Below are 15140 nucleotides of genomic sequence, written 5' to 3'. Positions count from 1 at the left end.
TGTCTGCACGCCTCACAGACCTACAATTGGGGTAATCAATGGTCCATTGGGACAATCCCATCAGGAAGCACAATTCTTCCTGATTCCCAAATCGAATTACTATCAAGCAGCCCCCTGAGCCGGTTCTCTTTCACTGGCCAGGCCTGGAGGCCTCCTTCCAGCCTGCCTTTTGCCCCTCCGGGAGACGCAGAATCCTAGAGTGGAAGGGGCCCTCCAGGGTCATCTAGTCGACCCCCCCCCCCCCCCGCACCATCAATGGCCTTTGTGCCAAGACCTTCTCTCTGTCAGTGGCAGGAAATCCGTAGCGGCTTCCCTTGAAATCCTGGACCTGGGGAGGGTTTAATTTTGTATTTCACTGTGTTGCCTGTGGCCCTGCAGAGTCTTCTCGCTCCACATTAAGTGTGTTTCCTGACATGTCCCGGGAAAATGAGCGACTTCAGGTTAGGGCCGGTGACCTCTGCCAAGGTGCACAAGGAGGGGGGGGAAGAAATGCACACAGCTGTTCATTGTGGGTGGGACTCTCCGCAGCAGGGCTAGTCAACCTGCACCCTCCGGAGGTCCGTGGACTACAATCCCCATGAGCCCCTGCCACCGAATGCTGGCAGGGGCTCATGGGGATTGTAGTCCACGGACCTCCGGAGGGCCGCAGGTGGAGTCCGCCTGCTCCGGCGCCCCGACGCCTTTCCTTAGGGCCGCGTTTCCAGGCAGGCATCGGCCGCCCTCGGGGAAAGGCCTCTCAGGCCCGGCCCGGCTCTCTCCAGGGCGAGCGCGGCGTTTCGGTCCCGCGGCGGCCGTTTGGCGTCGAGCGGAGACTTCTGCGGCCCCCCGAAGCCGCGCGTGGGACTCCTCGAGGGCCGCTCGGTCCGGCTCGTGCCTTCCGCAGCCCTCCCCCCCCCCCCGGGCCAGGTCTCCCGCGCGTCTTTGGGGAGGTCGCGCCGCTCCCGCTGGCGCCGAGGGCAGTCCCGGGAGGGTGGGCGGGCGGCTGGGCGGGCGGCGCTGCGTTGGCTGGGCTGGGCTGGGCTGGGCTGGGCGCTGCCCTGGGCCGGCCTCCTCCTCCTCCTCCTCCTCCTCCTCGTGGTCGCCGGGCGGGGCGGTCGGGGCGGGGCGGCGAGTCATGGAGGCTCAGGCGGAGAGCGGCCATTGACGCGGCCGGAGCGCAACGCAGCAGAGCGCAGCACAGAGGCGCGCCTCGCCCGCCCGCCCAGCCGGGGAGCAGGAGCAGGAGGAGGCCGGCACGGAAGCCAGCCAGGCAGGCAGGAGGCGGCAGGAGGCGGCGGCAGGCGGGGCCCGTGTCGGGGCGCGTGGCGGCGGGGCTGCGCGGGGCGGGCGCCATGGAGATGAAGAAGCGCCTCAACCTGGAGCTGCGCAACGGCGCGCCCGAGGAGGTCAGCCCCGGGGAAGGGGGGAAAGGGGCTCTCCATGTGCGCCGCCCCGCGCGCCCGCCCGCCCGCCCCGCTCCTCCCTGGCCCGGCCTGCCTTGCCCGCGACGGGGCTGCGCGGAGAGCTCGGCGGGATCCGCGGGGGGGGGGGGGCGCCACTCTCTCTCTCTCGGCCTCCGCCCCCTCTCGTGGCCCGGGGGCCCCTCGTCGTCGCCCCCCCGGCGGGGGCGGGGGAAGGGGGGGGCTTTTGCCCGCCGGCGCGCGAGGAGGCCCTGGGGGGGGCGGGGGCGTCGCTCTCTTTCCCCCCCCCCCGCCGTCTCTCCCCTCCGCCGCTGCGCGCAGGAAGGCGCGTAAACAAGCCGGGTCCATCTTGGGCGCCCAGCGGCGCAGCCGGCCCGGCCGGGGGGGGGGAGGGAGGAAAGGAGGGCGGGGGGGGCACGGGAGGACGCCCCCCCCCACGGCGAGCAGGCGAGGCCGCCCCCAGCAGCCGCTCCCGTGTGGCCCCGCCGCCCGCCTCTCCGAGCCGCGCCGCCGCCGAGGAGCCTGGGCCTGGGGCAGCCGGGGGAGGGGGGGCGGGGCTGGGGCCAGGGGGGGGGTCTGGGGGCCCCTCCGGAGGGCCCGGGCGGGAAAGCCGCCTCTGTGGCGCCAAGAGCAATAAAGGCCGCAGCCGCCGCTGTGCGGAAGGAGGAAGGGAGACGAGACGAGACGGAGGCGGCTTTTGCGGCCAGCCGCGCACTTTGGAATCGCCGCTCGGAAGGCAGCGAGGCCACAAGGCCCAGCTCAGCTCGGAAGCTATTTAAGATCCGGGGAGAGGGGCTAGTCCAAGCGGACCCATGTCGGTGGCTGGGGGGGGGGTCTCTGCAGCCTGGCCTTGGCTCTGCCCTGACCCCGCCTGGCTTGGGGGGGGGGGGCTCGGCCGGGCCGCGTGCAGCAGGAGGGACCGCTTCGGTGCAGAAAAGAGCCGCTGGGGACTGTGTGGGCATTTCTTAAAAGCCTGGCCTGTGTGGCTGTCGAGGCCCCTGCCTGGAGGAGGGTGCGGGGCCGCTGGCCAAGTAAGTCCGAAGCGGGTGTGGACCTGCCCTAGGAGAGCACGGAGGCCCGGAGCGCCTTGAAGGCCGCCCAGACCGCCAGCCTCCGTAACCGCTCGCCTCTTCTGTCTGTCTGTCGGAGGCAGGGGCTTGGCCTCTCTGGAGCTTCCACCCTGGAAATCGTGGCCTCGGGTGACTGGGATCTGGTGCTGACAAAATATCGTAAAAGCTATCAAGTAAAAAGGAGACAGAGAGAGAGAGCTGGGGTTTTGTACCCAGCTTTTCCCTGCCCAAAGGAGTCTCAAAGCAGCTTAGAGTCACCTTCCCTTCCTCTCCCCGCAACATTTACCCTGTGAGGCTGAGAGAGCTCTGACAGAACTGTGACTGGCCCCAGGTCATCCAATTGGCTGTGTGTAGAGGAGGAGTGGGAAATCAAACTGGGTTCTAGAGGCTGCCATTCTTAACCTCTACGTTAAAAACACAGAGCAGAATAAAAGACATAGAGCGGCTTAAAGGTAAAGGTATCCCCTGTGCAAGCACTGAGTCTTGTCTGACCCTTGGGGTGACGCCCACCAGCGTTTTCATGGCAGACTCAATACGGGGTGGTTTGCCAGTGCCTTCCCCAATCATTACCGTTTACCCCCCAGCAAGCTGGGTACTCATTTTACCGACCTCGGAAGGATGGAAGGCTGAGTCAACCTTGAGCCGGCTGCTGGGATCGAACTCCCAACCTCATGGGCAGAGCTTCAGACGGCTGCCTTACCACTCTGCGCCACAAGAGGCTCTTACTAGAGTGGCTTAAGAACACATTTCTCAGGCTCAAAGCAACTATAGAAGATCTTTCATAAATAATTTCCTTAGTCAAAGTAAACTTTCTGGCCTGGTGCCTAAGAGAGTGGAGTAGGCGCCAGCTGAGCCTCGAGGGACAGGTGAGGCGCCACCACTGAAAAGGCCGTGTCTCTGGGCACGTGGGGGCTGCCTAGAAATATGAAGTGGGGTGAGGCTGTTAAGAGACCACGACTTGTAATGAATGTCTTAGCTGGCAGGTGTCAGTCCTTCAGGGACCTGTTTAGGGTCTTAAAGGTAAAAAACAGCCCTTGGGTTTATGCCCAGAAACAGAGGACCGCCCTGAGGGGGTCTTTCCGCACAGGGGCGATATGAGGAGGTTGCCTTCTGCATTTTGAGTCCTCCGATGTGTTTGCAGACCACTTTTATCAGCTGTTGCGCATTAACACTGCGTTGCTGTGAGCAGTCCTGAATGCTTCATCTCCCACTTTCATCCCCTCCTCCTCAAGACAACATACTCACCTGTGATCCACACCCATTCCACCCTTACAACAACCCTGCGAGGTAGGTTAGGCTGAGGGTGTGACAGGCCAAGAAGCCGTCCATTGAGCTTCCCTGGATTCGAACAGGGGGCTTCCGAATCTTGGGGAGCAGACTGGACGTGGCTGACCCCACGTGGGGCCTGCAGCCCTGGGAATAAACTTCTCTGTGGGTTGGAAAGGGGGATCCGTGCAGTGTTTTTTTTTTGTTTATTGTTGGCTTTATACGGCCATGACAAAAATGGCAACAGCTCAGGATAAACAGTAGCCATAGACCAGTATAACCAATATAAAAGCATAGATCGGTCATCCAGTTTATATCTGTGGCTACATCCAGCATCCTGCCCAGTATTTGCCTCATATTCAGGGGGGGGCATTTATATGGAGGGGGGCCCGGGAGATGTTGAAGCCTCATTGGCCCTGGTTGAAGCCAAGCGTACTTATTTGGGGCCAGGGATCTTTAGCCGGTTGGTGTTGGCCGGGCATAGTGCTCCCTGCATGGCAGAGAGGCAGCATCTCAGGTACACTGGTCCCAAATTGCCAGGACCGTAAGCTTGCTCCAGTATTCAACTGGTAACCGTTGTAGCAGCTTAAGCACAGGCCGGATGGGGGCCCTCCCAAGTGTTCCTGTGAGAACCCAGGCTGCGTTCTGGACTGGTTGTCGTTTCCGGGTCAAGGCTAAGGGCAGGCCTGTGTAGAGCAAATTGCAGAAGTCCAGCCTGGAGGTGACTGTCATGTGGATCGCTGTGGCCAGGTGTTCTGGGGCCAAAGTAGTTTGACGTGGTGCAGGTGGAAGAAGGCCAGCCACACTACTCTTATGGCCTGTGCCCCCGTAGAAAGGATCACATTGAGGATCACACCCAGATTTCTGGCGTAGTGGGTCACTGAAGGCTGCATTCCATCCAGATAGGGTAGGACTGATGCTGAAGAGGTGTGAATCTCTGCAACTTCATCGTGTGGCCAAGTTTGGCATTTCTTGCTTTCCGTACAAATGTTGCAGGTTTGTCTATATTTGTAGGTTATCTTGCACTGGAATGGGCCAGACATAGTTTAAATCTTGGTTAGCCTTAAAGGTGCCACTGGATTCTGAATTTTGTTTTGTTGAGCTGCTTCAGACCATTATGGCGACCCACTTGAATCTGTAGTTTACACAATGCATTTGAAGACTAATCATCAACTTGAAGCTAATCACGGCTTAAGACGTGACACTTCTAGCCATCTATGTGGCAGTAAGATGTAAATTGTACTATGGTCAATTAACACGAGATAAAGATGCGAATCCAAGTAATCCTGAGTATTTCTACTGTTATGAATTCTATGACTTTAGCTTTTATTTTCAAAAAATGAGTTAGTTTTTTGCTTGGGAAATAATTTGTAATAAGGATATTGGCTTTGTGCTTGGTAGGACCGTAAAAACGGCATGTAAGTTAGATCTTAAAAACAATTTAAAAACGCCAGTTATCATCAGGCCTGAGTGTCGTTTATGTTCCCAAACTGCCTGAAAAGTACAAGTGGGTGTTGGTCTGAAGTAGCACAACAAAATCAGGGCCCAGGAGCACCTTTAAGACCAACAGAGATTTATTCAAGGCATGAGCTTTCGAGTGCAAGCACAAAGCTCCCGCCTTGAATAAATCTCTGTTGGTCTCAAAGGTGCTGCTGGGCTCTGACTTTGTTGTGCCCGTGGAGTGTTCACTCTGTCTTAAAAGTGAGCTCTTCCATTCTGAGACGGCTGCATTATCTCTCCGCAGGTGACTGAGCTAGTTTTGGACAACTGTCGGTCTAGCAATGGAGAAATAGAAGGTCTGAGTGACACATTTAAAGAATTAGAGTTTCTCAGCATGGCCAACGTGGAGCTGACCTCGCTGGCCAAGCTCCCCACCTTGACTAAACTCCGAAAGGTGAGTCGTGTTGGGCCGCAAGGGGAGAGTTAGCTGCTGTCCGCAGGGGGCTGGCGTGGGGACGCTGGCGTGGGGAAGACGTGAACCGTTCTCTGAGGAATCCGCCAGCAGCACTGCAAATATTCTTCCTGGCAAAATACCCCCCGCCTGCATTGGAAGGTTGTGCTCCAAGAATCTGGTAGGTCTCAGAGGTGCTGCTGCTCAGCTGAGGGCCAGTGTAGCCATCCTCTGAACCTGACTAGGCATCCTCCTTGAAATGCATTCACGCGTGCCTTTAAACAGGCTAATTGTTTCCATTTTCTCTGTTGAATGTGTGCTCTTTTGGTCCTCAGAACAGTTGTATACAGGAAGGTAAAGCTAACAAAAAGAAAAACCCAACAAATTTCATGGCTAAGCATAGAATCATAGAATAATAGAGTTGGAAGGGACCACCTGGGTCATCTAGTCCAACCCCCTGCACTGTGCAGGACACTCACAACAGTTCTTGTTATGATTAAGCTTTGGGAAAATATTTGCCTTAAATATCTGACCTGCTACAGACCATTGTTTGAGTCTGGAGAAACGACAATGCAGTGCTTAGGGAATCCTTTGAGATAAATGGGAACTAGAGATCTAAACAAGAGTTGTAGAATATTTGTCATTTTACCAGAATAACAGGCTTGCAAAAGTATCAGGTCCTGATTTCGGGATATTTATGTCTTGCAGCTGGAACTGAGTGACAACATAATTTCAGGAGGTCTGGAGGTTCTGGCAGAGAGATGTCCAAATCTCACCTGTTTAAATCTGAGTGGCAACAAAATCAAAGATCTCAGGACTGTCGAAGCCCTCGTAAGTATAACAGAGAACAAAAAGTGGACTTGGAATAAGCTCTGGCGGAAGGGGGAGATAGATAAGACACCCACAACAGAAGCTATCTACTCCGTAATGACTTCGTATAGAGTCAGAGCACCTTTATTGGCATAAAATTGCGAAAAATTGTAGATTCCAGCGTAGAAAGATTTTCATTTCAAATTGCCTGCAAAAACGTAGCTACTTTTACCATAATTGCTGAGTCCCTCACGTTTAGTATCCTTTTAGTATATACACTGGCTGTAAGTGGATTGGTGAGAGATAATAAAAAGCATTTAAATGGGAGGCTTCAGAGTTTGCACTGGAGGTTGGCATTGTGTAAAGCTGGAGGAACTAATATGTTTTGTGTTCTGCACAGGGGGGGGGGTACCAGAGTAGTTGCTGCTTTTAAATGTGTTCATGCATGGTGATCGTGGTTTGCATAAAGTGGGTAACTCAGACTGGGGGTATCAGAGTTAGGCCGCCTGGAACTTAAGTCCAGCTCTGAAGCTGAGTGCCCTTCCTAGAATAGTATGTTGGCTAACATTTTGCAAAAGATATTGTCCATATTGGAGTGTCGGCATAAGGCCCCTATCTTAGGCCCTGTTTGAGTCTTCCAAACTGGCCCAAGCAATTTCAGAATTTCATCATAGAGATGGCTCCTGGGCTCACAAAATCAAATGTGTAGGAAATAATTCTTGCCTGTCTTTTTAGTCCAAGTGTCCTGGGCATGTTTATACTCTCTTAAAGTTTCCGATATTTGGCACTCCACATAAAAGGTTGCAGAACATGCGTCTGCTTTTACCGGGAAAGTAGACAGCTGTTTGATTGATCATGCTAGGCTGGGTGAAAGGAACTCAGATTCTCGGCTGTCAACGTTGACACATGGCTGGCAGCTTAATAAGGAAGCTGTTAAGAGTTCCAGTAATAATTGCCTATTAGCCTGAAAGATTTTTTTAATTTGTTCCTTTCAGCAAAATCTTAAGAACTTGAAGAGCCTTGATTTGGTGAACTGTGAAGTCACAAACCTGGAAGACTATAGAGAAAGTGTGTTTGAGCTGCTTCCCCAAATCACATACCTGGACGGATTTGATCAAGATGATAACGAGGCTCCTGACTCAGCTGAGGAAGATGACGAAGGTAACAATTTGGGTCAGCGTTTCAGCTGGTTGCTGCTGAAGTCCGGAGTCCTCTGTGAAGCTACAGACAGAGCATTGGTGTCCCCTAAGTGCCATGGGTCAGAATTCCCTCACTATTTAGCATGGCATATTTGGATTTGATAAATGAGTTTAAAGACAAACATGCAAGTCATAGTAAAACTTGGTTTCATGTTGCAGATGATAATGCCTTGCGCTTGCTTTGCTGTGTATATCTATACAGTTAAGCAAATAATTTAGGTAATCTGCTTTGCTTCCAGTGCAAGTCCTTTTACTCCCGAAGAAAACTTAACTTTTGATCGTTCTCAGAACAGTCTGTGTGATACAGAAATGCATGTCTTGGAAGCAGCTTTTGCCAAGGCTTTGCTTGGCATGCAGAAGGTCGCAGGTTCAATCCCCGGCATCTCCTGGCAAAAGGGTCAGGTAGTAGATGGCGTGAAAAGCACCTACTAAGCCCCTGAATGGCTGCTGAGTAGACCATTCTGGCTTTGATGAACCAAGGATTTGCTCCAACATTATGGAGGCTTCATTCATGTGTACTTGGGACTGCACCATTTCGTCATGCGGGGGTGGGGGGGGGGCTGTACTATTTGAATGTGTCCCCTTGCCTAGAAAAATACGTCTCCTGACAGATGGGAGGGTTTTGTGCAGCACGAGGGAGTATTCAAGCATGCAGCTGTCCACATGCACAGAACAGGGAGGGGTGAGAGGGATGTTTGTTACTTTTAAGAAAGCAAACGTGCAAATGCTCCTGTTTCTGGATATGCGCCAGGCAGGCATTTAGTAGCTTCTTCTTCCCTTCAGATGGAGATGAGGATGAGGACGAGGAAGAGGAAGACAAAGCTGGCCCCCCAGGAGAATATGAAGAGAATGATGAAGAGGAAGATGATGCTTCAGACTTGGGGGAGGGTGAAGGTGAGGAGGAGGAGGAGGAAGTCGGCCTTTCGTACCTGATGAAAGAAGAGATCCAGGTAAATGGCGTTCTCTTATTCCAGCCCAGTAGATTTGACCCAGAACACGCAAGATCTGAGGGCAAGACTCGCTCTTGAGTTGCAGCCCTTTTGTTGGGGCATTTCAGGATAGCCGGACACAAGCTAGAACCGGCCAGAACCGGGAATGCAAAACATCTCCTCTTGGCTATCCTTAGCTCTGATGCACCACCCGAAACGCCAGCCAGCTTAGAAAACAGCCACATGTAATAAATGCCACAGTTATTCAGACTGGCAGGGGGAGGGGCCGGGTCGCACAGGAGGCTGATCCTCAACCAGCAGGGGCAAAGACTTGCTAGTCACAGTGAGCACCCATATTTAAATTTGGAACTTAATGAGAATGAAGGCAAGGGGAGTCCAGCCTGTTGAGGCCCCACTGCACATATTCTGTACGAGAATAAAGGGGGAAATACTCCCAGAATCTTGCTTAAACCTTGTCCTTTGAGCATAATACACAAAGGGAGGGATGGGATTTGATTCCATGGCCCAGTGGGAGAGCATCTGCTTGGCATGCAGAAGGTCCTGGGTTCGACTCCTGACAGTTCTGTTTACGAGGACCAGGCACTAAGTTCTGCCTGAGCACCCGGAGAGTAGGCAGTACTGATAGATTCAGATAAGACACGTGGGAGGGCGGTATAAAAACCTAAGGAAATACATAATAAATAGGTAGATAAGGCAGCTCCATGTATTCAAGAGTGGTAGAAGAAGGAACTTTCACACTCGGATCTCAGGAGTCAGGCGCAGTTTCGGGGGGGGGGGGGAGATTTCTTTTAAAAGGAGCCAGGCTCTGTTGGAAGGGAAACAGAATCCCTAAAAATGTGTGTGCTGAAATGGCTGCTTAAAGGGGAAAGGATAGATATGTAAAACTACTGGACATTTTGAACCCACAGGAGCAGAGACTGGGGGGGGGGGGTTGCCTCACAGAAAATATGACTGGGGGGGATGAAAAATATGCAATATGTTTGTTTATTTAGAAGAAGAAGAAGAAGAGTTGGTTCTTATATGCCGCTTTTCCCTACCTGAAGGAGGCTCAAAGCGGCTTACAGTCGCCTTCCCATTCCTCTCCCCACAACAGACACCCCGTGGGGTGGGTGAGGCTGAGAGAGCCCTGATATCACTGCCCGGTCAGAACAGTTTTATCAGTGTTGTGGCGAGCCCAAGGTCACCCAGCTGGTTGCCTGTGGGGGAGCGCAGAATCGAACCCGGCATGCCAGATTAGAAGTCCGCACTCCTAACCACTACACCAAACTGGCTTTATTCGATTTATATACTGCCGCTCTTCCCAAGAACGCGCAGCGATTCACAGAATAAAATGTTAAAATCCAGTAACCCCCAGTTTACAGTAAACAACAAGCGGAGACAACTTCTAATCCATCGCCCCCCCTCCCTCCTTGTTCAGCCGGAAGCCAAGTCCTCTTCCACCAGGGAGCGGGTGCAGATCTACTAAACCGTGGGGAGGGGTCCTACTTGGAATGCCGGGGTTCTGCCCTGGCCTCAATCTGACAGGGCCCTCAGCTCTTCCGGGAGCTCATTCCACCAGGTTGGGGCCAGGACTGAAAAGGCCTTGGCCCGGGTTGAGGCCAGGCGAACATCCCGTGGGCCCAAGATAATGTTAGAAAGTTGCAGACTTGCACTGTACCGCGAGGTTATCCTGGGTTGGTTCCACTGGTACCGCTTGCAAAGGAACCAGTAGCTTAATAGCCAAGGGCTCCAAATACCTGCAGAGTGCTCAGCTCAGATTTTATTCAGCTGATTTGGATCGTGAACTGCCATCATGACAGTGATGCAAAAATTATAAAGCAAAAATTAATTCTGTTAAATTAGTAAACTGTGTCAGACGTCCAAATACAGCCGTATGATAATTCTTTGCCAAAACAGCCAATCGGTGCCCTCGAATTGGAATCCATAGTTATTTTAATTATTATTAATTGTTTTATTTAAACTGTGGATTACTCTGAAGCCTGAATTGAATCTCAGCTTTGCAAAGCTTTGTTTAAGTGGCGGTTTTGTGAGTGAGGTCAGAGGTCTGAAAACTTCACCTCCCTTTTTCCCTCAAGGATGAAGAAGATGATGATGATTATGTGGAGGAGAGAGAGACGGAAGAGGAAGAAGGTAAATTCCGTAGCCCATGAACATTTGAACAAGTGCCTATTTGGATTCTGTCCTTCTGTAATTCAGAACTTGCATTCTGTAATTCATCCACAAGAGTGCAGAATTCTTCCAGAAGTATGTTTAGGACGCTTGTGCAGTAAGCTGAACATTTTCCGATTTGATTGATGGAAAAGCATAGCAAAAGCAGACCTGTGTTACCTTGAAGCTGTCCTAGGTGATCTGTGGCCCACCAAGGACTCTGTAAGCCTCCTGTTCTTGCATCCTTCCTTGAATTGTCAAAGGGTGGATGGGGTTGGCAGGCCTCTGTGCCGCTTCTGGGTCACATTTGTCTCATGGACTTGCTAGATTTCCTATCAAGTGACTCTGAAATGGTTTACGGCAGGGGTAGTCAAACTGCAGCCCTCCAGATGTCCATGGACTACAATTCCCAGGAGCCCCCTGCCAGCAAATGCTGGCAGGGGGCTCCTGGGAATTGTAGTTCATGGACATCTGGAGGGCCGCAGTTTGACTACCCCTGGTTTACGGCTTGGGGTGGAAAGGAAGGTATCTAACCTGATGGAATGCTAGCATACGATAAAACAGCATGTGTATCATATACTAAACTAATTGGCCCGTGTGGATACAGTGGGTCACCCACAGACAAGGTCAGTTGATTTATATATTCGGGGAGCTTATTGTGTGTGTAGAAAAAGACTTCGTAAATTAGTCAAAAGAAGAAAGGGGAAGGGGCTTCCAAAATGGCAGATAAGGAAGGGACTGTAGGCTGAGGACAGCTACGTGTCAGTGAAAGACAAAAAGGAGAAATCTGCTTGTGAAGGCACACCGGAGACTAGAAACCCATGAAGGAGAAGATTTTGGGGTGTTGGTGACATTTCACAGTGACCCCCTCATGTTTCCCTGCTGGCTCTCTTATGTTTTTGTTAGATATTTAACAAAAGAAATGTCTTATTCCTAAAACCTCACAGCAGATGTTCTGGAATGCCCATTTCTGGTTGCCAGAACCCGGCATGTTTTGTGGTGTGCGTTCTTACAGTACGGTACATTTAGTTATTAAAACATTTATATCACGCTTCCCCTCACGATTCTCAGTAATGCATCCAGAAATTACCAGAATAGGAATGCGAACATGTCTTAACTCCAGTCTTAACTGTTGGATTGAGCCCATGCAAACTTTTCTTTCCTCAGCCGACAGCGTCCGAGGGGAGAAGAGGAAACGTGCAGCAGAGGACGAGGGAGAGGAAGACGACGACTAAGTTATAGGAAGCAAAATAGGACCAGATACATTGTTTATTGCAGGAGAGGCACTAGTGATATGCATACCTGTCTGTCTCCATGTATCATAGGTATCCCTACAGAAAATATTAATGTGTTAACTTTTTATAGGAAGTGTGTTTTTACTATTTTGCCCTTTTTATCATTCCAACTAAGACCTAATAGCCCATTCTTGATCATGTGCATAGAACACTGTTTTTATCCCTTTAAATCACTGATCCAGTTCCCCCGTCCCCCTTAGATGTTTTTTCAGGTTTTTCCTACTGAGTTTTTACATGCTGTTAGTTCTAGCCACAGTTAACTCTCAACAGATTCTACCCATTTTAATCCAAACGTTTGAGATCGTGCTCTTTAAAGTCAGATAACCTTCAGCGTGACAGCCAGCTTTTCTGCAGGAAGGCCTGGGTCAGACATGAACTGGGAACTGTGTGAAAGCGAAGAACGCAGATGCTACTCAAGGGGCTCATTTCAAAGGGACAGCTGAGGAATGCACCGACAGGCTGGAGTCGCAGACTTCCCTGCTTGTTCAGAATTTTGCTTCTCTCTTTCTCGTGTAATTCACACACTTAACCCCCTGGAGTTTTTCTGCACGTATAAGGAACATGTATAATCAGTTTCTCTGTTGAAATCTTGCTTTGTTCCCAAATGCTTGTGCTTTGAGGGGGGGAAAGCAACAACCAAAAACGACAACCTGGAAATACCTAGTTACAATTTGTCATCACTCATCGATTTTAATTATCTCCATTGTATTTCTCCAGGCTCCCCGGGAACAATGTTTCTGGTAGAGGCGTCAAATTTTACTTCTGGGGGTAATTTTAGAACCCTGAAATACTCAGGCTTCCGTTGTTTTGTTAGTGGGAAGCTCTTCTGTATATTTTAACAGAATCCCTGTTTGGCAACAGGCTTCACTAGTACCCTAAATCTGTGGCAGAGTCCACGGAAGAGGAGGCGTGTTGCGCATCTTTGGAGAGGGGGGATGCCAGGAAACGGTGCGTTTCTTGCTGTTTCCCTCCACTCCTGAAGCCGCTGGGGGAGCTGGTTGTGTAGGGCTGCCTCTTCAGCACATGAAGGGCTATGGTGGACTCAAAGGCCGTGGATCAGGGTTGGGCCACGGCCCTCAGAGGTTTCTCTGTGACTTGCTGGAGAAAAGCTGCTAAGGGGGGGGGGCTTACTCAGCAAGAAATCCTGTTCAAACACGACAAACCTGGGAAACGTTTTCACAGTCGAATGTCAAGTCCTTTCTCCATCAGGTGTGCTACCAATGAACTGACCTGCCTGGAGCTCAGAGATTACTTTTTACAGAAAACAGGGCACGTGGGCACTCCCTAAGCCCTGCCCTGACGAACAAGCGTGTATTGTTAAATAGATATTTTACCCAAATAATACACAGCTGTATTCAAGAGAGACTATTTTTTTATTATCTGTCCTGCCTAAGAGAACCTGTCACTAATTGAGTATAGATAAAAGGGTTATTTTTACATAGATGGTGGAGCTGGTCCCTGGCTACACTTGCCTGTGAATATAAATAATGTATTACACACATTGGCACACTTCGTATGTGACATCAGACTCTTAATTTGGTTTTGATGGCACTGCATTCAAGAAGAGCAGCAAAATCTAGTGCTTTTTTCTGAGTTATTATTCATAAAATGGTACAGCGCAGCAAATTTTAAAGGTTGTTTGGACAGAATTGACAATGGCAATGAATCAAAATGTCTGGATATTTTATATACGTTAACTATAAAGACTTGGCAAAGCTTTATCTTAATCTTGCTACTACACCTGTGTATGCTTAATGAATTTAAAAATCTGAAAAGTGCCCAGGATGTTTTCATGGAGAATTCTGTATTCAATTGCAGTTGATTTGTATTAATCCAGATTTCTCTCAGGGTTCCCCCCAAAACGTTCGAATTTGAACTTTAAAAAACATTCTCAGCAAATAATAAAACCTTCCCCATTACAAGGAAATAATTTTTTTTTAAAAAAGTCACTGGCTTATAATGATAAATCAGAAAGTGTAACTTTCTATTTGCTACTGAATTCTCTCTCCTGTTCCGCTACGTTCTAGGTGAAGAGGAAGGGGTATATAAATATAAAAATAAAACCTGCCCCAGTCCAACGCCTTCATAGTGTGTTGGGATGCAGGTGGCAGCATTGTGCTGAGATGTCGTCCTCCTTTGTGATGCTGGAAGTAGGCAGATTTCCACACACAAAAGAATTTGCCTTCTGCTCCAGTCCTCTGTTGTAACTGGCAGGGAAGGATCCGTGAGCAGAGGAGCAAAGTAGGTACGTAAACACCAGCACGAAGAGGCAGCTGATGGCGTCTTAAATGGATTGTTACTACTTTCGGTAAAGTTTGAATGAATTCGTTATAAGGACTAAAAAGTGTAGTGGAATAAAATTAAACCGGACTTACCACACAATGGTTATACGCGGCAGATACAACAGTTTGACACCTTTTGTGTATTGAAAATAGTGTAACCAATAGGGATGCATTGCCAAAGTTTAGCAAACAATCAACATAGAGATTTTCTTCCCCTTTAAACAAAAAAAAATTACAAAGCCTCTGGACAACTTTTAAATATCTTTTTTTGCTCGTAGGGTTCTTTAATGAAAACAGGTAAGGGTGGGTTTTATATTTTGTAGAGATTTTTTGTCCTATATGAATCCTCTTTGTATGGCAATATGTATATAGTGCGTTCAGTTCCTTACAAATTCTGGAGGGAAAAAAAAACAACAACTTGGAAGTGATTGATTTTTGTGCAAACTGTGTTTTGAAAAAAAAAAAGCCATGACAGTGTTAAATAAAACTACAGCACACTTCTGACGATTTTAGTTGTAACAAAATGTGAGTGTTTCCCCCGTGTGATGTACATTTTAAATTAAAGATTTTCAGTCTGAGAAACTCAAGGCGGCCGTCTGTAGTTACTTTCGGAGGTCCTGCTTCCCAAAACATCTCTTGTTTTTAAGGGGTTCTGAGATTGATTCACGGCTCAAAGTCAGCTGAGAGCAATGCTAAATCTATGAATTTAAAAGGAAGCTTATTTTCCCAATAAGCAGAATCGCCATCCAGTCCAGCCTGCACCTTCTTGGAGACTTAAAAGACATCTATACTCCGCCCTTGGGGGAAGCAGATTCCACCTACGAACAGC

General features: G+C 50.0%; 1 protein-coding gene across 1 annotated transcript; it reads left to right on the top strand.

Annotated features, from left to right (window-relative positions):
- The first annotated feature begins 1087 nt into the window (after window positions 1-1087).
- Window positions 1088-14898, top strand: ANP32E (acidic nuclear phosphoprotein 32 family member E). The gene is made up of 7 exons (XM_077319384.1): window positions 1088-1385; window positions 5481-5630; window positions 6336-6458; window positions 7433-7598; window positions 8420-8586; window positions 10662-10716; window positions 11902-14898. Exons 1-7 carry the CDS (start codon window positions 1332-1334, stop codon window positions 11967-11969), a joined length of 783 nt encoding a protein of 260 aa, XP_077175499.1. The 5' UTR covers window positions 1088-1331; the 3' UTR covers window positions 11970-14898.
- Window positions 14899-15140: the final 242 nt, after the last annotated feature.

This window comes from Paroedura picta, chromosome 1, assembly GCF_049243985.1.
Source record: "Paroedura picta isolate Pp20150507F chromosome 1, Ppicta_v3.0, whole genome shotgun sequence".
Classification (NCBI taxonomy): domain Eukaryota; kingdom Metazoa; phylum Chordata; class Lepidosauria; order Squamata; family Gekkonidae; genus Paroedura; species Paroedura picta.
The sequence above is the reverse complement of the archived record's forward strand: the minus strand, read 5'-3'. Positions and strand labels throughout refer to the sequence as shown.

What these genes read in the sequence shown, in the direction of transcription:
- ANP32E (XM_077319384.1), top strand. Translation starts at nt 1,332, where the DNA reads ATGGAGATGAAGAAGCGCCTCAACCTGGAGCTGCGCAACGGCGCGCCC. An exon ending in CCTTGACTAAACTCCGAAAG is followed by an intron (nt 5,631 to 6,335) that starts GTGAGTCGTGTT and finishes TATGTCTTGCAG; the next exon opens with CTGGAACTGAGTGACAACAT. An exon ending in AGAGACGGAAGAGGAAGAAG is followed by an intron (nt 10,717 to 11,901) that starts GTAAATTCCGTA and finishes TTCTTTCCTCAG; the next exon opens with CCGACAGCGTCCGAGGGGAG.